Here is a 22,977-nt window from a genome sequence, read left to right as displayed (position 1 = left end):
AGACAGGGAGAGGCAGAGACAGGGAGAGAGACAGGGAGAGAGACAGGGAGAGGCGGAGACAGAGAGAGAGAGAGAGAGACAGTGAGAGAGACAGAGAGAGAGACAGAGAGAGAGAGAGACAGTGAGAGAATGAGATAGAGAGACCGAGAGAGCAAGAGACAGGGAGAGAGACAGAGGAAGAGACAGGGAGAGGCAGAGACAGAGAGAGACAGTGAGAGAGTGAGATAGAGAGACCGAGAGAGCAAGAGACAGGGAGAGAGACAGTGAGAAAACAGGGAGAGGCAGAGACAGGGAGAGAGACAGGGAGAGAGACAGGGAGAGGCAGAGACAGGGAGAGAGACATGGAGAGAGACAGAGAGAGAGACAGGGAGAGGCAGAGAGAGAGAGAGACAGAGAGAGAGTGAGATAGAGAGACCGAGAGAGCAAGAGACAAGGAGAGAGGCAGAGAGAGAGACAGGGAGAGGCAGAGACAGAGAGAGACTGTGAGAGAGTGAGATAGAGAGACCGAGAGAGCAAGAGACAGGGAGAGAGACAGAGGGAAAGACAGGGAGAGGCAGAGACAGAGAGAGATAGTGAGAGAGTGAGATAGAGAGACCGAGAGAGCAAGAAACAGGGAGAGAGACAGTGAGAGAGACAGAGAGAGAGACAGGGAGAGGCAGAGACAGGGAGAGAGACAGGGAGAGGCAGAGACAGGGAGAGAGACAGGGAGAGGCGGAGACAGAGAGAGAGAGAGAGAGAGAGAGAGAGAGAGAGAGAGAGAGAGAGAGAGAGAGAGAGAGACAGAGAGAGAGAGAGACAGTGAGAGAGTGAGATAGAGAGACCGAGAGAGAAAGAGACAGGGAGAGAGACAGGGAGAGAGACAGGGAGAGGCAGAGACAGAGACAGAGACAGAGAGAGACTGTGAGAGAGTGAGATAGAGAGACCGAGAGAGCAAGAGACAGGGAGAGAGACAGAGGGAGAGACAGGGAGAGGCAGAGACAGATAGTGAGAGAGTGAGATAGAGAGACCGAGAGAGCAAGAGACAGGGAGAGAGACAGTGAGAGAGACAGAGAGAGAGACAGGGAGAGAGGCAGAGAGAGAGAGACAGTGAGAGAGACAGAGAGAGAGACAGAGAGAGACAGAGAGACAGTGAGAGAGTGAGATAGAGAGACCGAGAGAGAAAGAGACAGGGAGAGAGACAGGGAGAGGCAGAGACAGGGAGAGAGACAGAGAGAGAGACAGGGAGAGGCAGAGACAGGGAGAGAGACAGAGAGAGAGACAGGGAGAGGCAGAGACAGAGAGAGACAGAGAGATAGAGAGACCGAGAGAGCAAGAGACAGGGAGAGGCAGAGACAAAGAGAGACAGTGAGAGAGTGAGATAGAGAGACCGAGAGAGCAAGAGACAGGAGAGAGACAGGGAGAGGCAGAGACAGAGAGAGACAGTGAGAGAGTGAGATAGAGAGACCGAGAGAGCAAGAGACAGGAGAGAGACAGGGAGAGGCAGAGACAGTGAGAGAGTGAGAGAGAGACAGAGAGAGAGACAGGGAGAGGCAGAGACAAAGAGAGAGAGAGACAGTGAGAGAGAGAGACCGAGAGAGCAAGAGACAGGGAGTGAGACAGAGAGAGACAGGGAGAGGCAGAGACAGAGAGAGACGGTGAGAGAGTGAGATAGAGAGACCGAGAGAGCAAGAGACAGGGAGAGAGACAGACAGAGCGAGAGACAGGGAGAGGCAGAGACAGAGAGAGCGAGAGATGGAGAGAAGCAGAGAGACAGACAGAGCAAAGAGAGACAGAGAGAGCGAGAGACGCAGAGTGAATAAAGACAGGGAGAGAGATAGGCAGAGAGAGACAGAGCAAAGAAAGACAGGGAGAGAGAGAGGCAGAGAGAAACAGGGTACATCTCTATATACAGTACAACATGTTAGATGGCTGAGTTGGAATGAGTAAATCTCCATATACCACATGTTAGACCTTTGCCTCTCCTTAAAAACAAATCAAAGCCATCTACAACCTCTCCTCAATCACTGTTATCCATCTACACACCTCTCCTACAATCACTGTTATCTACTACCTCTATACACACCTCTCCTACAATCACTGTTATCTACTACCTCTACACACCTCTCCTACAATCACTGTTATCTACTACCTCTACACACCTCTCCTACAATCACTGTTATCTACTACCTCTATACACACCTCTCCTACAATCACTGTTATCTACTACCTCTATACACATCTACAATACTGTTATCTCTACCTCTATACACACCTCTCCTACAATCACTGTTATCTACTACCTCTATACACACCTCTCCTACAATCACTGTTATCTACTACCTCTATTACACACCTCTCCTACAATCACTGTTATCTACTACCTCTATACCTCTCCTACAATACTGTTATCTACTACCTCTATACACACCTCTCCTACAATCACTGTTATCTACTATCTCTATACACACCTCTCCTACAATCACTGTTATCTACTACCTCTATACACACCTCTCCTACAATCACTGTTATCTACTACCTCTATACACATCTCTCTCCCTGTCTCTGCCTCTCCCCAATATCCCCTGTGTATTTATACCTGTGTTCTCTGTCTGTCGCCAGTTTGTTTTGTTTTGTCAAGCCTACCAGTGGGTTTTCCATGTGTCTGTCTTGCACTAGTGCCTGTTTTCCAGCTTTCCCAGTTTTTGACCATCCTGCCTGCCGTTCTGTACCTTTCGGACTCTGTTCTGGATTACTGACCTCTGCCTGCCCTTGACCTGTCGTTGGCCTGCCCCCGTTTGTGTAATAAACTGTTGTTACTTTGAAACGGTCTGGGTCTTCTCCTGAGCCGTGATAGGAAGATGTATAAACTTAAACAAAAACAAGAGAACTGGACAACATTCACTGGGGTAGTGGGTTTATAACCATTGTACTATAAGATGTACATTTCCTTTCACTAGGGTCTTGTGTGCAAGCTCGTCGTGTGACTATTAAATGGGCTCTTTAGTATGCATGTCAAAGGAAATTAGTGTGCATTTCTCATCCCTGTCCTCCATGGGTGTTGCATTACAAGGCGCTGTCCTCAAAACTGCCAGAATCAATTAATATGAATAATGAATGTAGAGCAACTTGAGTTACCCCGTGAACCATAGAACCTTCTCCTGGCTCCTACCATTGTTCTCAGATATGCACATCACTTGAATTTAGCAGAAGAGGATCCTCAGCTAATTATTTAGAAAAATAGGGGTCAGAAGATTTGTTGTGTTGGTAAGACATTCAAATAGTTCAAATATAGGCTACCATACATGTGGTGGACGGAGAGAATTTTCTCCTCTTATAAGAGAACTTTATTAGTCCATTTTGCAACAGAAATATCTATTGTATATCCCCTTCTCCCAGGTGGGCGTACACATGCAGTACTGTATATACACATAGAGAAGTAGGGGTCAGAACAAGGGACAGACTGGACCAGTTTTGGGGTTAAAGGGTACAATGGCGGTAGTTAGCTCATGGGATTTTGAAGGACCCTCCAGATTCCCCCATCAGCTTGGGGATTCAAACCGGCAACCGCAGATGATCTTTTTGCCATTGAGTCAAACTCTGGATCCCACGTTGGTATGAGGAAGAGTCCACTGATACCCCAAGCTTTAGGTTATAACTATCAAAATATACAAGGAAGTGACATTAGTGTTATGCCTCAAAATTAGCAACTTTATCTTCTGACATAGGATCCAATATTTATACAATTGATCATCTTACACTGTCATTGATTTGGACATTTCTAAATGTACTGAATGAATAATCATTTGCAGAACACTTCACTTTCCCTGGTTACCAACATTACATGTTTGATAATAGACTATACATAGTGTGTGACTTTGTTTCCATTGGTCAGCTCCTCACAAATGTTTTGGGGTATGTGTCCCCTCTATATGTTTATAAGGGCGCTTCACCATAATCTTGTTTCCTCATCAACACCCCCCTCTTCTGGTAAAATTATTTTACTACAACATTATACTTTGTCAGGTCTCATTATGTTCAAAACGATTCTCTACCCTAAGGTTCCATCTAGTGGATAGAAATAATCCCTACATATGGTAGGGTGCAGTGGTTCTCAAATAAGGCTACTAGGACCCCTGGGGGTACCTGGTCTATCCACAGGGGGTACTTGAGAAGACTCATGAGACCATAGGCCTACTGGTAAAATGCACATGAAGGGGTACTTCAGGGGTACTCCAGGCAGAGCAGAATTCAGTTGGTGGTACAGTAACCGAAAACTGTGGGGAACCACTGGTCTAGTGCATAAAAAAGGACAACATACTTTCAAAGTGAAAGATTGTTCATTTTTAGACCTTATGTGTGAAATGTCTCTGATTTCTGGATTTAAAAAAAATCCACTTTAGAGTTAAAGTATTTTTTAAACCAGCAGGTCAACTTTAAAGCCTTAGGGTAGAGAATAGTTCTGAACATATTGAGGCCTGACAAAGTATAGTGTTATAGTAAAATATTTTTACCAGAAGAGAGGCTCCCGAGTGGCGCTGCAGTCTAAGGCACCACTGCATCTCAGTGCTAGAGGCGTCACTACAGACCCTGGTTCAACGGTCTAAGGCACTGCATCTCAGTGCTAGAGGCGTCACTACAGACCCTGGTTCAACGGTCTAAGGTACTGCATGTCAGTGCTAGAGGCGTCACTACAGACCCTGCTTCGATTCCAGGCTGTATCACAACCGGCTGTGATTGGAAGTCCCATAGGGCAGCCCACAATTGGCCCAGCATCATCCAGGTTTGGCCGTGGTAGGCTGTCATTGTAAATAAGAATTTGTTCTTAACTGACTTGCCTGGTTAAATAAAAACACATGGCTGCATCATCCTCCAATAATTACTATGTTACCCCCAACCATTTAAAGTTGTGCTCTTGCAGCCATACTGGGCTGGCACATTTCCTTCTGGTGCTTCCAGCTCTTATATAAGAAATATCATACCCTGCTGATATATAATAATGACCTAATGCTGCCTGTCTGCTACATAGAAATAAAGTAGGCAAGGCACTGTATCCACCACTAGATGGCAATGGTGTGGAGCTGTGCAGCTGTGATTTAACAGCCTACATGTGAATACATGAGCTTGATAGGCTTATTGAAGCAAAATGTATCTAGTCAAGCAAGTTGCAACATGACAACTAGGCCTATGTAAAAAACGAAATATCCTAAGCTCTTAGTATAGGCCTATAGGCTACAAAACTGTCTTTGTGTAGGTCCTGAATCAACTTGAATCAAAACGACTACATCACACTCAGTTGTATTACCTGCTAGGTAGGAGGAAGGACTGCAATGCATCTGGGCCTTTGGAATTAAAACATTACATTTGGGAAGTGGCATCTTTCATGCATACACACGTAGTACTCGTAAATGTTCATTTGTTAACTCTAGGCCACCATTCAACCTGTATTCATAGTGTGCCAGGGGGCTACTCCTGTAACGTTGTTTCAGTTCAAACCAAAATAGATGGGAGAGTGCCGTTAAAGATAGCATACAGGCTGCATTATGTATGTTTCCTCCAATTGTCGTATACCTGTGTAGTAACAAGGTCATTCCTACAAAGTAGCCTACTGGAGTTATGCTGTTTAGTAATAGAAGCCTAGAAATTAGAATGTTTGGCTCCAGTTTAGCCTTAGCTACATAAGTGTTAGCTATATTAAGAAACATATTCCTCGTGTAACCAAAACCGGCCACTCCTCTAAATAGGCAAGTAGGCTTTTTGTAAATGCATTTACAAAAGTAGGCTACTATAATACGATGTTGCTACAAATGTACACATCATTAGAGCAACCTGACCTGATAGAGTTACCTGATGTTGCTATTTTCCTACAAACGAGCCTGCCTATTCCCCTCGTCTCAAGCGGAAATGTTTGAGTTTGAGCTCTATTCAGAGCAAGGGAGGGAGAGATGGTTGCGGGAAAGGTCGAGCGACGTGGAAAACTGCTCTGCGCACAAGAAACACGCAGTATGCAGTTCTCTTCTCACATTCAAGGCAGAACAAGGGCATATAGTCAGAGGGACACACCCAGCGGAAATATGGTGCTGGCAAATGCGACAAACAGCAATACCCAAAAATGGTTCCAAATGATCCTGCAGGCACGGTGCGGAAACTGGCCAGGAAAGTGGAAGAAGACTGTCGAGAACGAAATGACCTGAAATGTACATGACATGAGCGACAGCTTCTCATCAAATGTGTTCTCTCAGCCAGCAAAGTCGGTGCATTTGAGAAAAAACAATTAGTAGCGCGTAAAGCTTTACGTTTTCCATGCTTTTTAAAGCAATGTCGGAGCGCCATACAGAACTGACCTCAATGATAGGTAATGTTAATGATTTTTGTTCGTTTTAATCATCAATAAATTACATTTCACTGTATTGCATTTTGCTGGCAAGATGGCGCCGGCGTAGCCAAGTCAGGTGACCTTGTTTTTCTCCATCACCAGTGCATGATTGTTGGTTCATAAGAGATGCGGAAGTCAATGTAGCCTATTGTAGCCTACCTACACAATTGCAGTAACTGGTTGGGATATGTGGTGAGACCATGGTTTCAATCCATCACATGTAATGGCGGCAATGGGGGTCTCTGATGCGACCACTTTGTAATGTGTGAGTGGTTTCGGTGTGTCAATAAATTTTGGTGGCAACAATCCTGCATTCCACACATTCTTGGATATACAAAAACAGGAGTTTGGCTATGCATAAACCACTACGGCGAGGCTTACAAGTCACCAGATGTTGCCGCAGTTGCATGCTGCTCTTTCTTCATTAGCCTGTGTCGGGAAACGGGTCTAGTGCATAACGGCGTACTTATATAATTATGATGTTGTGGCCAAGGCCCAAAGCCAAAATGATGTTGGCAGCAGACTCGCCGAAACTCACAATGATAAAATGAGGAAGATGTCAAAAACGTCGATTGAAAGGTTTTAAGCACCGCACCTGCGTGCGTAATTAGCCCATCGTTGAAGATGTCCATAACCTACTTCAAAATTAAGGCAACATTTTGACAATATCTAAATGAATTGCTAAGGAGGATCCTCACTAATTAAGCCACATTTCATCATTTAGTTGTGTGCTAAGTAAATCTTGATGGACATATTTCAATGTTGATGTGTACATACTTTAGATGTCAACTTAAATACTGAACATACAACCAAACATTGTGTAGAAAACCCCACCCAATTTCATAATCGCCTTTTATTGGTGGGTGATCTTTTGTAAATCCTGTCCCCCTTTTTGTTGGCGATTGTAATTGGTCAATGGTGACGACAATCCCAACTCACATTCCCGCCTACCGAGGAGATCAAGTTTGAATGAACAACAGCAGTCTGTTCAAGGAGTAGTAGTTGCAATTTCAGTAAAAAAAATACTTTTACGTCTGTATACTTTGTTTATAAAATCGGTGGACTGGTTTTCTCAAGATGGATATGAAGAAAAGAATTCATCTAGAATTGCGGAATCGCACGCCATCTGATGTAAGCTAACGTTGAGATCGTATTGTTTGCAATTGTTTTAATGATGGTGTGATATGCAAAGGGTTACAAAGTTTTCTTCGTGAGTTAGCAATGTTGCCTTCACCGGAGCAGTTTGTTACATTGTTGCTGATATTTATCACCGTAATTGCCGCTCTAGACTTCGTAGCCAACTTAACACGATTAGAAGGAAGCATGTCTGAAAGTGCAGTTGGTGATAATGCACCAATACACCTAATTTTCATATCTGTATTTAAAAGGCAAGCGTGAGCCATATTGCCTAATGGTAACTTTGTAGTCCTGAACGCGCCCTTTTCCTTCCCATCAACAAGGCGCATTCATAGCCTCATTTCAGCTAATTCATTGTCAGTTCTCATACAATTAACGTTACTATTTTAGCACATGCATAGGCTACACAATGTCCTTGGTACCCTGGCGATTGCTCGCTCACAACTTATTACGCAGCACAGGCTATACCTATTGGAAATGGTTTGGTAACCGACCTGCTCTGCCTACGGATTGTTTATCCAAAGGCTAATTCCTAGACTGTCAAATAGACGTGTGTATCATTCGTTGGGAAGGCTTTATCTACCGTGCATGGTAGGCTGGGCCTACTTTTTGTATTTGTTATAACAGCCTAGGTCTTAGTAACGTTAAGTACATAGCCTACACAACTCATTTAAAACCGCAATGAAAAGGTTTTGTCCGTCCTAGGATTTTAGTCAAGAAACATCTATCTCGGCTCATATTCTAAACAAGGTGCACATTCAGAGAATATCATGAGACTATTGCCGAATAAGAATTTTAAAAAGCATGTTACAATGTTATACATTATAACTCGTTTGGTTGCATAGGCTATTCGCATGCTTGGATTCCCACTTGTAAAACGACGAGTTTGACCCTGGTTTCAGTATCAAACAATAGAGAATAATTTTCTGTCAAGCTAAGCACATAAAAACCGACAGGCAATTTCTGGCTGCGGTGCTCCAGTTTCAAGATCTAGGACAAGCCGCCATTTTACCGAGAAACAAAGGCAACGGTTTCTATCGAAGATACCGTGTACATTGCTGTGCGTTCATTTAACACGGACGATAACAACTTTTTCCTGCATACCTTTAAACATATTGCAGTAGGCTACAATCCAAATCGTCAACTCTTTATGAGTAAGCCATAATGTAACGATTGGTTTTCTTACGCCTGCTGCCAACCCAGCCAACTTCCAATCGGCAGCCCCTCCTACTCGCTTGATGACCCATTGCACGACTCGTAGCAGGTTGTTTTCGCTTTTAGAGCAATGAAAATCGACAAAATACACCCACACGTCGATCATTGTGCGTAGTTTACCCCCTATTTAGTCGAATTTGTTACGTGCGTAATACGTGCATAATTTTCGGATTTGGCTCTCACCAGCAGCACAGATGGTCTCATCCAGGGTATAATATAATGCCAATGGTGTCCACTCAGCATAATGTTAATTTCACCCGTGAACAGAAGATGTTTTCATGGCACATTTAATATACCAGAGGTGTCTGTGTTTTCCTATGAGCTGACTATGACAATGGAATACAAGCAGCGGTACCAATTTAAAAATATTAATATTGGTCATTGTCCTTTTAGGACACTAATGAGAATCCAGGTGAGTCCTGTGCAAAACATTAGTCTGCATTGTGTCCCCAAAATGTGTGAATTGCAGAGGAGTGTACAAGCTGGGTACTATCATATTAATCAGATATGTTTAAAGTGAGTTCAATCTAAATGTGTATTACTACATTACTACATGTACGTTCCTGTGAGAAATCACCTCCATGTATTTACCAAATAGTGATCCGTGGAACAAACAAGTTACCTGAAACTACCACCCAGATTCTGACTACTATGTTTAATAAATGATCAATTCATTAAAGCTCAAGCAACACATACCATCTGTTATGTAACATTTTCTGCACTAGACCAGTGTCAGAGGAGGCTGGTAGGAAGAGCTATAGCAGGACGGGCTCATTGGATTGGAATAAATGGAACAGGGTCAAACATGTGGATTCGATGTGTTTGATAGCGTTCCGTTCCCGCCATTCCAATGAGCCCGTCCTCCTATAGCTCCTACCACCAGCCTCCTCTGCTGTCAAATGTAGCTTTATGCAGACTCTGTTGCTTTGGGACCACCCTCCCTCAAACTACAGACATACTGTAGTTACACATTTGGAGTAAAGAATCATTTTACATTTCCTATTCCTCTTGTTTTCCAGGTGAAAGAACTGGTGCTTGATAACTGTCGCTCAAACGAAGGCAAAATTGAGGGCCTCACAGATGAATTTGAAGAGTTGGAATTTCTAAGCACAATCAACGTTGGGCTGACGTCGGTCTCCAACTTGCCGAAGCTGAACAAGCTGAAAAAAGTTGGTTTTCTAAAAATAAAAATAAAAAATATTATTGTTGCCATGCTATTAGCACTTTGTGCAGTAAAGTGAAAATCTGTTTTATGGATGTTCTGTTATTACTCTGCTCATATAGTTGTTGCATTATTTTCTCCTCAGCTTGAACTCAGCGACAACAGGATCTCAGGTGGGCTGGACGTACTGGCGGAGAAATGTCCAAACCTCACACATCTAAACCTCAGTGGCAACAAAATGAAAGACCTCAGCACGATAGAACCTCTGGTATGCAGTGGGTGTCATGACAACATAGTAGCTCTGTATGTATATATACTATACTGAACTCGTGCCTCAAGGTGCTATTGGGTCTGAAAGGGAACCCTAAATGGACATAACATTGTCCAGAAAATACATCATTCATCAAATGTACCTCCATAACTTGTATGTAAAGCTTTGAGGTAAACAATTAGCAACTAAACCTCCATAGTGTATATTATAATCTAGTTAGAGTAGTCAGTATTAAAGAAAACAAACTAAGCCTAAATATTCATATTTCATCATGAAGACTTCTCTCCTTTCACAGAAAAAATTAGAGACCCTCAAAAGCTTAGACTTGTTCAACTGCGAGGTGACCAACCTCAACGACTACAGAGACAACGTGTTCAAGCTCCTCCCCCAGTTGACGTACCTGGACGGCTATGACAAAGACGACAAGGAGGCGCCCGATTCGGACGCAGAGGCCTATGTGGAGGGACTGGATGATGACGATGACAGTGACGGTACGATTTAAGATCCATACTGTTTAAAACGTTGGTAAATAATATTCTGATTGGGCTGTGATTTGACGGATGGATATGAACCCATAGAGCTCTGACATGACCTTTTGTGTTTTTCTAATGGTCATTATGTTCATGTTGTTGTTCAAAGATTCCTTTTGTAACAACGGTATTATACCAAGTGGCTGCAGTGAATGAGTTGCATTATAACTATTGTAACGTTGTAGTGGCCCTTATGCATTTTTTTGATCACCTTAATAGGCTAATTCTATTTTCAACTGCAGAGGTAGACGAGGAGGAGGAAGAGGATGAGGACGAAGATGCCCCACCAAGAAAAGAGGAGGATGATGACGATGAGGAAGGTGAAGAAGAGGAAGAGGAGGACCTAAGTGGAGAGGTGAGACTTTAAGGATGGGGCTGCAATGATACTTTTATCTTGATCGACGCCTGCATGATAAGTTCAATGATTTAAAAAAAATGTAATGAATAAAAGGCCACACAAAATGATCTTATGACTTTAGTGATGTAGACTGGGCTGATGTTTTACTAACCAGAAGGTGCATCTCAACCACTGCACTGTGACATCATTATTTGAATATGACCCAGGGCACATGACAAGGGAGATTCTGATCTGCATTTGTCTCCTCTTAGGAGGAAGAGGAGGAGTTGGACGGCAAGGAGAGTGATGAGGATAACGAAGGTGAGTGTGGTGGAATCTCACTGCTGTCACCAAATGCACAAGGTCACAGTATCGTGTGTAGCTTTGATATTGGGACTGATTTAAAAAAAATAACATGTCTACTTAAAAACCAAACTGAATGCTTTCCTGTTGAACGTGACCATTGACTTGTTTTCCTAGAAGAGGAGCGAGGTCTGAAGAGGAAAAGGGATCTAGACGAGGAAGCAGAGGAGGAGGAAGATGACTGAGGATGTGCTCATCACCAAGCTATGTTCTGATCAGACTGTTTTAACCTTGTATCCCCCTGTATTTGTCAGTTGTCATATATTGCAGTAGGCATGGGTAGTGTCATGGGCCAGCTGGGTAAAGGGTTGGTGTAAGGAAACAAGTTGACATTTGATGATTTTTTTCTTATATTTTTTTTGTTGTACCTTTTTTGATTCCTTGTATTCGACTCATATCTGTCCCCTGCAAACCACTGGAAGGGCAGAAGAGAACATTTCCTAAAAGTCCCGCTGTTATTCGCTCTAAACCTTTGTAAAGGTTTTGTTTTCTCAGTGATATTGATACCTTCCTGTGGAAACAGATTTCTGATGATGATTTATGTATTTAAAGAGACAAACTTACCAAAAAACCTTTTAGAAGTGCATGTCTGAAATAGATTTTAAAGTCGACTACTGGATTTGAAGTATGACAGTTTCCTATACCCGTTTCTTATTCGCTGTCTTTTTCTTTCAGTGGACATGAAGCGTTTTGTGGTGTCATCCGTGTGTCGTTGTATGTGCTGTTTTCATCATGGAACGGGTGTTTAAACGTTCATAGAATGGACTGTATACAGGGCATCTTTTTAAGCAGAGTAAAGAATGTCTGCCTTTGTCACAATGCTTCTCCTTAACCCCTAGCTTTGATAGTTCGGAAATGACCTGTTATTTGTAAATACTGACCAAATCTATTTTTTGTCTATTACTCTTTGATAATGGCAGACATTTACACTTAATTAATTGTAACGATGAACTGTAGTAAGATATTGAATATCTGTGCAGCCGTACCCTAAAATAGGCTAATTGAATCTGGTACACGATTTCCATTTTCACCAAATTATATTCACAGAAATACTCACTGAATCCAAATGTGTTATTGCTGTCCAACTCTTGGAGTCCATATTCGTTCCCCACCTATATAAGACACCGCTGGGCAATGTGCAAAGAAAACACCTTTTGCATTTTCTTTTGTTAAACCATAGGGCAGTTCCTGGTCAGATAGACCTACCTCAGTCATGTTCCCCTTACATGTTTAACCCACTGTCATCAAAGCTAATTCCTTACCATGAGACAAACTTTTCATTTCCTCCCTCTCACTTCAATAAATATTTTTTTTTTATACAAGTTGTGGTTTGTGGTCTTTTTTGAATTGCTTACATCGTCATCTAATAGTTGACAGTGTTTTTGATCATCCCAGATGGTTGTGCTACCTTGTACCTGCTTCCTAACGTACTGCAGCCTACTACTGACATCATGTGGAGAACCCAGGTAGTTCAGGCTGAAAGGGAATCATCTGGTTTATCCACTTATTGCATTAACTTGACAAATTGATATTAGTTGTTGGGACTTGTAGATCAATGAGGTGAAACAAGATGTATTGTAGGCCAACTGACCCAGTACACAGTTCTGTCTTTCTGAGAGAATTGTCATTCTGCACAGTTTCATCAGCACATAGTACAACTAGGCATTTAGATGGTTATCGACCAATATTTACTACACCTATAGGCCATCATCATCATCTCCACCAAATGGTTTGTTATCCTCCCATTCCAACAATACTGCAGTGTTTATCACTCACCTTGCATACTGCTGTTTGTTCACCATAGCAACACACTGAATCCCCTCCTTTACGCCACTTGAGACCTCTGTCATTCTCTACGGGCTGACCTGACCTTATCCACCATGTTCACCTTCACTGTTGCCTGTCTAGATGCCCACCGGGTGCTGTGCCTATAGCCTGGTGCTAGCCACCCACACCTGTAAGAGCTTAAGGCAACTTCTCCCATGTCCATATGGCATGACAATGAATGCCTGGGGAGTTTGCTAAAGCAAAATGAAACACCTGGCAACCACGCTACTCTACCTACATTTGTTTCCTAGGTGTCCTCATTGGATAAGGATTACAGTATAACATTTGATGGGATGGGAACGGGGGTCTTTACAAGGTGTATGTTAGGGGTAAAGATGTAAATAATTACCTTGTGTAAGAAATATCACTGTTTCATTCATTTAGTCAGTCAACCCCTGCAGAGTATGTTACCAATTATGACAATATTATGACAATGGTACATATAATGATTCCTCTCTAGAGGTATAGTATAGGTAACCTGAACTACAGGAAATATCAGAGAGTCTTAACTTGAGAGGAATGGATCATGTGGAACACCACAGATTAACAATGTTGGGCACTTTCTGAAATAGAATATTCGTAGCTGAAAGGTATAAAGACAAATATTGTATTAATATTTCAGGATGTGTTTGAGTATGGTGTTGATTCAATCCAGGTTTGATGTACTGTTACGTACAAAACCTCATTTCATGTTGACTAATATTCCAATTGACCAGATTTGAGTGTTGATTCAATCAAGAGAATACAGGATGTGTTTGAGTATACGGTCTCAGACAAATTGCCACCATTTGGGTGAAAACATAATTCAACCACAAGTGTGTCAGCCATCATTTTCATGACCACGATTTCTCCCAAAGACATGAGATGAATGTTTCTGCATAAAGAGTTAGCTAGAAACATCAAATATAACAAATAAATAGTAACAATAATACATTTTCTAACAAAACGTCTCCTAAAGATAATGTCTGAGGCGACAGACAAACTGCCCATTAAGACTACATCTGGGTTGCTGTATGCCAGGCTGAGCCAGAGCTGCAGCTTTTTACAGACAACACATTCTTAGGAGATGAAGAAAAAAAACTGTCTTGAAATACACCTCATTCATGTCCCTGTAAAACACATCATCCTCATTCATGTCCCTGTAAAACACATCATCCTCATTCATGTCCCTGTAAAACACATCATCCTCATTCATGTCCCTGTAAAACACATCATCCTCATTCATGTCCCTGTAAAACACATCATCCTCATTCATGTCCCTGTAAAACACAAAATGCATCATCCACAGTAGTTGGAACTAGTAGAAGACTCTTCCACTGGGAGGTTGAGATGTTGCAGCTTTGCTGTGAGTTGGTTTGCAGTGGGTAGACCATGGGGGAGGATTGGTGGAGGAGGGGGAAGTCAATCTCTTTCCCCAGGTTAGTCTCTGGCGATGGTAGGGTGGAGGTTGAGATGTTGCAGCTTTGCTGTGAGTTGGTTTGCAGTGGGTAGACCATGGGGGAGGATTGGTGGAGGAGGGGGAAGTCAATCTCTTTCCCCAGGTTAGTCTCTGGCGATGGTAGGGTGGAGGTTGAGATGTTGCAGCTTTGCTGTGAGTTGGTTTGCAGTGGGTAGACCATGGGGGAGGATTGGTGGAGGAGGGGGAAGTCAATCTCTTTCCCCAGGTTAGTCTCTGGCGATGGTAGGGTGGACGTTGGAGGATTTGGGGGTGGCATTTCCGGGTGATGACAAAGGCTTTGCCAGGTGGACTCAGAGGGGCATGGCATGACATGGCAGGTGGGGTGTGAGGACCCCTGGGAAACACTGATGGTGCTCTGCAATAGGGGGGAGGGGTGTATTGCGAGTGATGATGTAATAATTAATCATAATGAAACCAAACCGGATATCAGGATACATCTATCAACAGAATTTTAAAAAATCTTATAACAATAAAATACATTACCAGTTGGTTATTATATTATCAATTGAGGGATTTAACAGTGATGTCAATATGATGACATTATCGATAACAAAAATTGTTACACAAACGTTATAATCAGTATTTACATTATCTGGTGGCTATTACATTATCAATTGCAACAGGAAGTACAAATGATACACGATGAAAGGGAGGGAGGACGCTGGACGTGGCATGGTGGTGATGGTGGTGCCATAAGCTAGAGATCAGAGGTCAGACATCGTTTCCAACGGGGCTGACGTTCCTCAGGTTGTTGAGTTCCAGCTCCAGCTGGCGTATTTTAACGTCCTTGGTGTTCAGCTCCTCCTTCAGCTTTCTCAGCTCCTCCTGCTGCCTGAAGAACATCCTCAGTAGCTACAGAACAGAACAGAGGGATCAGGGTCATGTAGTGTCCTGTAGAACATCCCCAGGAACTACAGAACAGAGGGATCAGGGTCATAGAGTGTCCTGTAGAACATCCCCAGGAACTACAGAACAGAGGGATCAGGGTCATATAGTGTCCTGTAGAACATCCCCAGGAACTACAGAATAGAGGGATCAGGGTCATAGAGTGTCCTGTAGAACATCCCCAGGAACTACAGAATAGAGGGATCAGGGTCATCAAATCAAATCAAATCAAATCAAACTTTATTTGTCACATACACATGGTTAGCAGTGTCCTTGTGCTTCTAGTTCCGACAATGCAGTGATAACCAACAAGTAATCTAACTAACAACAAAACTACTGTCTTATACACAGTGTAAACAGTACATAAGGGGATCAGGGTCATAGAGTGTCCTGTAGAACATCCCCAGGAACTACAGAACAGAGGGATCAGGGTCATATAGTGTCCTGTAGAACACCCCCAGGAACTACAGAACAGAGGGATCAGGGTCATATAGTGTCCTGTAGAACATCCCCAGGAACTACAGAACAGAGGGCTCAGGTCCACAAAGATAACAGGCTATAGACCATAGTCTGTAATTGTGCTCAGGAAGTCATTTGAGCATTTGCACCCCATTCCAAGTAGTGTTTAATACACTCACCACCCACCAACTAACCTTCTTCCTTCTCTTTTCATTTATCCATTCACCCACCCATACCTCCATCTACAGTTATCTGATGAACACACCTCATTCTCTGTCCTGGGTGGTACGTTTTCCAGCAGGTCAATGCCGTTGACCACCACACCTTTCTTTTCCTTCACCGGTGCCTTGAACACCAGCTGGTTGGGCTTCTGGTAGCCCTTCTTCAGGGACATTAACACTGGGTCTGCACACACACACACACACACACGCACGCACGCACGCACGCACGCACGCACGCACGCACGCACGCACACACACACACACACACACACACACACACACACACACACACACACACACACACACACACACACACACACACACACACACACACACAAACTTCATGAAAATCTGCTATGTACAGTACACACACACTATAAATTGATGTAAACATTTCCTCTCCCACTACTAGGACTATATCATAAGGTGTACTGAATATTCAAACTACAGATACATGTGGCATGCACTGTACCTCGGTTGATACCACTCAACCAGTCATTGGCTGAGAGGGCAGGCTCGGTCCCTGCCGTCATTGGATAGATGTCCTCCTGGTATGTCTCTGACTGCAACACCAGGAGAGACAGACTGAGAGCATGTTCCAATTCTTTAAGATCTCTGTTTATTCCCAAGGGTGCACATGTTTGTTCCGACCCTGCACTGATTCAACATGTAATCTGATTCAACTGCCCTAGATAAGATGAATGAGGTGTGTTAGTGCAGGGCTGTAACAAATATTTGCACACACCCTAAGGTCTTCCGGGAATGAATGGAGAAACAGTGCTATATGAAGTGAGAGGGAGAAGGGCATCCCAACTGACCCTCCTTGGTACTATCATGGAGATGGGCTCGATCAGCCCCTTCAGCGTCACCAGCTTGTAGAAGCGAAACACCTCGCAGGCTGTTACGTCCAGCCCATGTTTAGGCATCACACCTGTGGAGGGAATGGAGGTACCTTAAACATCACCATAGTCCTGCTACTGAATAACATCACCATAGTCCTGCTACTGAATAACATCACCATAGTCCTGCTACTGAATAACATCACCATAGTCCTGCTACTGAATAACATTACCTTAGACATCACCATAGTCCTGCTACTGAATAACATTACCTTAAACATCACCATAGTCCTGTTACTGTATAACATTACCTTAGTCCTGCTACTGTATAACATTACCTTAGACATCACTATAGTGATGTTACTGTATAACATTACCATAGTGATGTTACTGTATAACATTACCATAATGTTGTTACTGTATAACATTACCTTAGACATCACCATAGTGATGTTACTGTATAACATTACCTTAGACATCACCATAGTGATGTTACTGTATAACATTACCATAGTGATGTTACTGTATAACATTACCTTAGACATCACCACAGTGATGTTACTGTATAACATTACCATAGTGATGTTACTGTATAACATTACCATAGTGATGTTACTGTATAACATTACCATAATGGTGTTACTGTATAACATTACCTTAGACATCACCATAGTGATGTTACTGTATAACATTACCTTAGACATCACCATAGTGATGTTACTGTATAACATTACCATAATGTTGTTACTGTATAACATTACCTTAGACATCACCATAGTGATGTTACTGTATAACATTACCTTAGACATCACCATAGTGATGTTACTGTATAACATTACCATAGTGGTGTTACTGTATAACATTACCATAATGGTGTTACTGTATAACATTACCATAGTGGTGTTACTGTATAACATTAAGATAATGGTGTTACTGTATAACATTACCATAGTGATGTTACTGTATAACATTACCATAGTGATGTTACTGTATAACATTACCATAGTGATGTTACTGTATAACATTACCATAATGGTGTTACTGTATAACATTACCTTAGACATCACCATAGTGATGTTACTGTATAACATTACCATAGTGGTGTTACTGTATAACATTACCATAATGGTGTTACTGTATAACATTACCTTAGACATCACCATAGTGATGTTACTGTATAACATTACCATAATGGTGTTACTGTATAACATTACCTTAGACATCACCATAGTGATGTTACTGTATAACATTACCATAGTGATGTTACTGTATAACATTACCATAGTGATGTTACTGTATAACATTACCATAGTGGTGTTACTGTATAACATTACCATAGTGGTGTTACTGTATAACATTACCATAGTGGTGTTACTGTATAACATTACCATAGTGGTGTTACTGTATAACATTACCTTAGACATTACCATAGTGATGGTACTGTATAACATTACCTTAGACATCACCACAGTGATGTTAATGTTCAACATTACTCTTTTAAATCATTGATGCATTTCCATAGATTTTTTATACACAATTTTTCACTCAGAAAAAGAGCACCAACATTACTGAATGAAAGCTAAGATGTGGCTGAGCAAACAAACCCAAACCCTTGGTCTCTGTCTGTAAGCGTCGTCCCCCGGTGAGTCTGTCACTTACCAAGGCCTTTCTGTGGGGCAGGGGAGCGGAACTCCATGAGATACTGCAGGTATGGCTTCTCTGTGGTGATCTCATAGTAACGGATGTTGCCATCGCCCTGTGAATGGAATGGATGTATTTGTTTACTATCTGACCCAGATGTCTTCCTGTACATGTACATATATGTTTTACCCTCACTGTTCCTGACAGGGGTTGTTGACGAAACAGAAAGGGAATACCAGCATTGAATCAGGGAAATACTATTTAACAATCTTTTTGGTTAACGAGTTAACGGTTTGGATACACTATGGTCTCGCATCTACTTAAACCAATCAAATGACGTCTCACATCTACCTAAACCAATCAAATGACGTCTCACATCTACTTAAACCAATCAAATGACGTCTCACATCTACTTAAACCAATCAAATGACGTCTCACATCTACCTAAACCAATCAAATGACGTCTCACATCTACTTAAACCAATCAAATGACGTCTCACATCTACCTAAACCAATCAAATGACGTCTCACATCTACTTAAACCAATCAAATGACGTCTCACATCTACCTAAACCAATCAAATGACGTCTCACATCTACCTAAACCAATCAAATGACGTCTCACATCTACTTAAACCAATCAAATGACGTCTCACATCTACCTAAACCAATCAAATGACTAATTTGTCTTTAAAAAAAGAGTCCACACTCATGTTCACACTGTTCATTGTGTTGTGTAAGGGGCAGTGCTCACCTTTCCTGCCAGGTACAGCATGTGTGTGTCTGCATCATAGAAAGGAAACAGCAGCCCTGAGAGACCGTCTATCTCCTCTTCTACCATGGGCATAGACAGGTCCTCCTGTGGGACAACACACACACACACACACACACACACACACACACACACACACACACACACACACACACACACACACACACACACACACACACACACACACACACACACACACACACACACACACACACAGGGATCAGACATTGTTCATGAACACACACACTTGAGGACACACACAATCCTTAATTAAGGATATACACACAAGTGCAGTTGCACATATACACACTCACACGCACGCACGCACACACACACACATGAAGACGCGCACGCACAACACACACACACACACACACACACACACACACACACACACACACACACACACACACACACACACACACACACACACACACACACACACACACACACACACACACACACACACACACACACAAGGGGAAACATTCAGCCCCACATCCCAGCAGGGGGTCCCCGGCTGCCTCACCTGATCCCACAGTGCAATCTGTCTGGTGTTCCACCGGGACACACCTGTCGTTAGCAGCCTCTTCATGTTGCCCAGAAACACCACTCTGTTCACCCTGTGGTTCTTACAGCTGGCGTGCTGGTGGGGAACAAACACACAGAGACTCTACTGCAATGGGGCATTATATTCACTCTAAATGTGGGGAACAAACACACAGAGACTACTGTAATGGGGCATTATATTCACTCATTTATATGTACTCTGTAAAGGACAGTGAAACTTTCTCTGCTCGCTGTAAGACTGACCTGTAAGACTCTCCCGGAGCGCGGCTCGATGACACGCAGCTTCTTGTCTTTACAGCTGGTGGCCAGCAGGCTGCCGTCTGTGTTGAAGGACATGCACACGATGACGTCAGAGTGACAGTCGATCATCTTCACCGGCTCACCTATCTCCAGGTTCCAGATCAGGATCTGGATGGGACGGGCAGGGAATCATATCAACTGTCAGTTCTGATCTGATCTTAGATCATATCTGATCTTTGAAGAAAAGGGAGTGAAATAGGGAAAGACTTCCCCTGAACTCCAATAAAAACACTTTTTTGTTTGTTTGTACTATTACAAATAGTTTTGTGACGTTGTGCTATGTTGTGCACTAATGAATGTGACCCTGTTGTGTATACCTTACAGTCGTAGCCAGTGATCTGTAATGATACCTTACAGTAGTACATTTACATTTACATTTAATTCATTTAGCAGACGCTCTTATCCAGTGATCTGTGATGATACTTTACAGTCGTAGCCAGTGATCTGTGATGATACCTTACAGTAGTAGCCAGTGATCTGTAATGATACCTTACAGTCCTAGCCAGTGATCTGTGATGATACTTTACAGTCGTAGCCAGTGATCTGTGATGATACCTTACAGTCGTAGCCAGTGATCTGTGATGATACCTTACAGTCCTAGCCAGTGATCTGTAATGATACCTTACAGTCCTAGCCAGTGATCTGTGATGATACTTTACAGTCGTAGCCAGTGATCTGTGATGATACCTTACAGTAGTAGCCAGTGATCTGTGATGATACCTTACAGTAGTAGCCAGTGATCTGTGATGATACCTTACAGTCCTAGCCAGTGATCTGTGATGATACCTTACAGTCCTAGCCAGTGATCTGTGATGATACCTTACAGTAGTAGCCAGTGATCTGTGATGATACCTTACAGTCCTAGCCAGTGATCTGTGATGATACCTTACAGTCCTAGCCAGTGATCTGTGATGATACCTTACAGTAGTAGCCAGTGATCTGTGATGATACCTTACAGTAGTAGCCAGTGATCTGTGATGATACCTTACAGTCGTAGTCAGTGATCTGTAACGATACCTTACAGTCGTAGCCAGTGATCTGTAATGATACCTTACAGTAGTAGCCAGTGATCTGTAATGATACCTTACAGTAGTAGCCAGTGATCTGTAATGATACCTTAAAGTCATAGCCAGTGATCTGTAATGATACCTTAAAGTCCTAGCCAGTGATAAGTGATAATACCTTATAGTCATAGCCAGTGATCTGTGATGATACCTTATAGTCATAGCCAGTGATCTGTAATGATACCTTAAAGTCATAGCCAGTGATCTGTAATGATACCTTAAAGTCCTAGCCAGTGATAAGTGATAATACCTTATAGTCATAGCCAGTGATCTGTGATGATACCTTACAGTAGTAGCCAGTGATCTGTGATGATACCTTACAGTCATAGCCAGTGATCTGTAATGATACCTTACAGTCGTAGCCAGTGATCTGTAATGATACCTTACAGTAGTAGCCAGTGATCTGTAATGATACCTTACAGTCATAGCCAGTGATCTGTAATGATACCTTATAGTCATAGCCAGTGATCTGTAATGATACCTTAAAGTCCTAGCCAGTGATAAGTGATAATACCTTATAGTCATAGCCAGCACTGAAGAGGATTCCACTGCTGGTGGGGTGCCACTCGATGAGGCCCACACGCCTGCTGTGTCCATACAGCTCCATCATGGCCTCTGTCATATTCCGCCTCAGCCCTCCCTCTGGGATCTCCCATACTGTACCTGGCACACACACACACACACACACACACACACACACACACACACACACACACACACACACACACACACACACACACACACACACACACACACACACACACACACACACACACACACACACACACACACACACACACACACACACACACACACACACACACACACACACACACACACACACACACACACACACACACACACACACACACACACACACACACACACACACACACACACACACACACACACACACACGACACACACACACACACACACACACACACACACACACACACACACACACACACACACACACACACACACACACACACACACACACACACACACACACACACACATGCGAAGTTAAAGCTTTGTCACAAATGGTTCTTCCAAATGGACAATGACCCCAAGCATACTAACAAAGTTGTGGTAAAATGGCTTAAAGACAACAAAGTCAAGGTATTGGAGTGGCCATCACAAAGCCCTGACCTCAATCCTATAGAAAATGTGTGGGCAGAACTGAAAAAGCGTGTGTGAGCAAAGGAGGCCTACAAATCTGACTCAGTTACACCAGCTCTGTCAGGAGGAATGGGCCAAAAGTCACCCAACTTATTGTGGGAAGCTTGTGGAAGTCTACCTGAAACGTTTGATCCAAGTTTAACCATTTAAAGGCAATGCTACCAAATACAAATTGAGTGTATGTAAACTTCTGACACTCTGGAAATGTGATGAAAGAAATAAAATCTGAAATAAATCATTCTCTCTACTATTATTCTGACATTTCACATTCTTAAAATAAAGTGGTAATCCTAACTGACCTCAGACAGGGAATTTTTACGATGATTAAATGTCAGGAATTGTGAAAAACTGAGTTTAAATGTATTTGGCTAAGGTGTATGTTAACGTCC

At 42.7% G+C, this 22,977-nt stretch overlaps 1 protein-coding gene, 1 long non-coding RNA gene and 1 pseudogene across 4 annotated transcripts; 1 reads left to right on the top strand and 2 right to left on the bottom strand.

The window, feature by feature from the left end:
- Positions 1-3,575: 3,575 nt before the first annotated feature.
- On the bottom strand, positions 3,576-6,704 carry LOC124027433. Of its 2 annotated transcripts, none has more exons than XR_006837409.1 (2): positions 4,676-6,704; positions 3,576-3,634 (listed from the first exon to the last, which is right to left on the bottom strand). It is a non-coding gene; the product is annotated as an uncharacterized LOC124027433 (long non-coding RNA). The 2 variants fall into 2 exon arrangements; XR_006837408.1 differs by having other exon boundaries at positions 5,824-6,704.
- A 581-nt stretch (positions 6,705-7,285) lies between these two features.
- Positions 7,286-12,689, top strand: LOC124027432 (acidic leucine-rich nuclear phosphoprotein 32 family member A-like). 2 transcript variants are annotated; one of them, XM_046339864.1, is made up of 7 exons: positions 7,286-7,483; positions 9,724-9,873; positions 10,012-10,134; positions 10,433-10,628; positions 10,910-11,022; positions 11,277-11,325; positions 11,488-12,689. In XM_046339864.1, exons 1-7 carry the CDS (start codon positions 7,430-7,432, stop codon positions 11,550-11,552), a joined length of 750 nt encoding a protein of 249 aa, XP_046195820.1. In that variant the 5' UTR covers positions 7,286-7,429; the 3' UTR covers positions 11,553-12,689. The 2 variants fall into 2 exon arrangements, with proteins under 2 accessions (XP_046195820.1, XP_046195819.1); XM_046339863.1 differs by having other exon boundaries at positions 11,485-12,689.
- Positions 12,690-14,531: 1,842 nt separating this feature from the next.
- LOC124027434 overlaps positions 14,532-22,977 on the bottom strand; it is a 29,095-nt pseudogene continuing 20,649 nt past the window's right edge.

This window comes from Oncorhynchus gorbuscha, unplaced genomic scaffold (assembly GCF_021184085.1).
Source record: "Oncorhynchus gorbuscha isolate QuinsamMale2020 ecotype Even-year unplaced genomic scaffold, OgorEven_v1.0 Un_scaffold_3216, whole genome shotgun sequence".
Lineage (NCBI taxonomy): Eukaryota > Metazoa > Chordata > Actinopteri > Salmoniformes > Salmonidae > Oncorhynchus > Oncorhynchus gorbuscha.
This window is presented reverse-complemented; position numbering and strand designations above follow the sequence as displayed.

Coding starts and splice junctions, on each gene's coding strand:
- LOC124027432 (XM_046339863.1), top strand. CDS start 7,430: ATGGATATGAAGAAAAGAATTCATCTAGAATTGCGGAATCGCACGCCA. Junction 7,484..9,723: donor GGAATCGCACGCCATCTGAT/GTAAGCTAACGT, acceptor CTTGTTTTCCAG/GTGAAAGAACTGGTGCTTGA. Junction 11,023..11,276: donor AGGAGGACCTAAGTGGAGAG/GTGAGACTTTAA, acceptor GTCTCCTCTTAG/GAGGAAGAGGAGGAGTTGGA.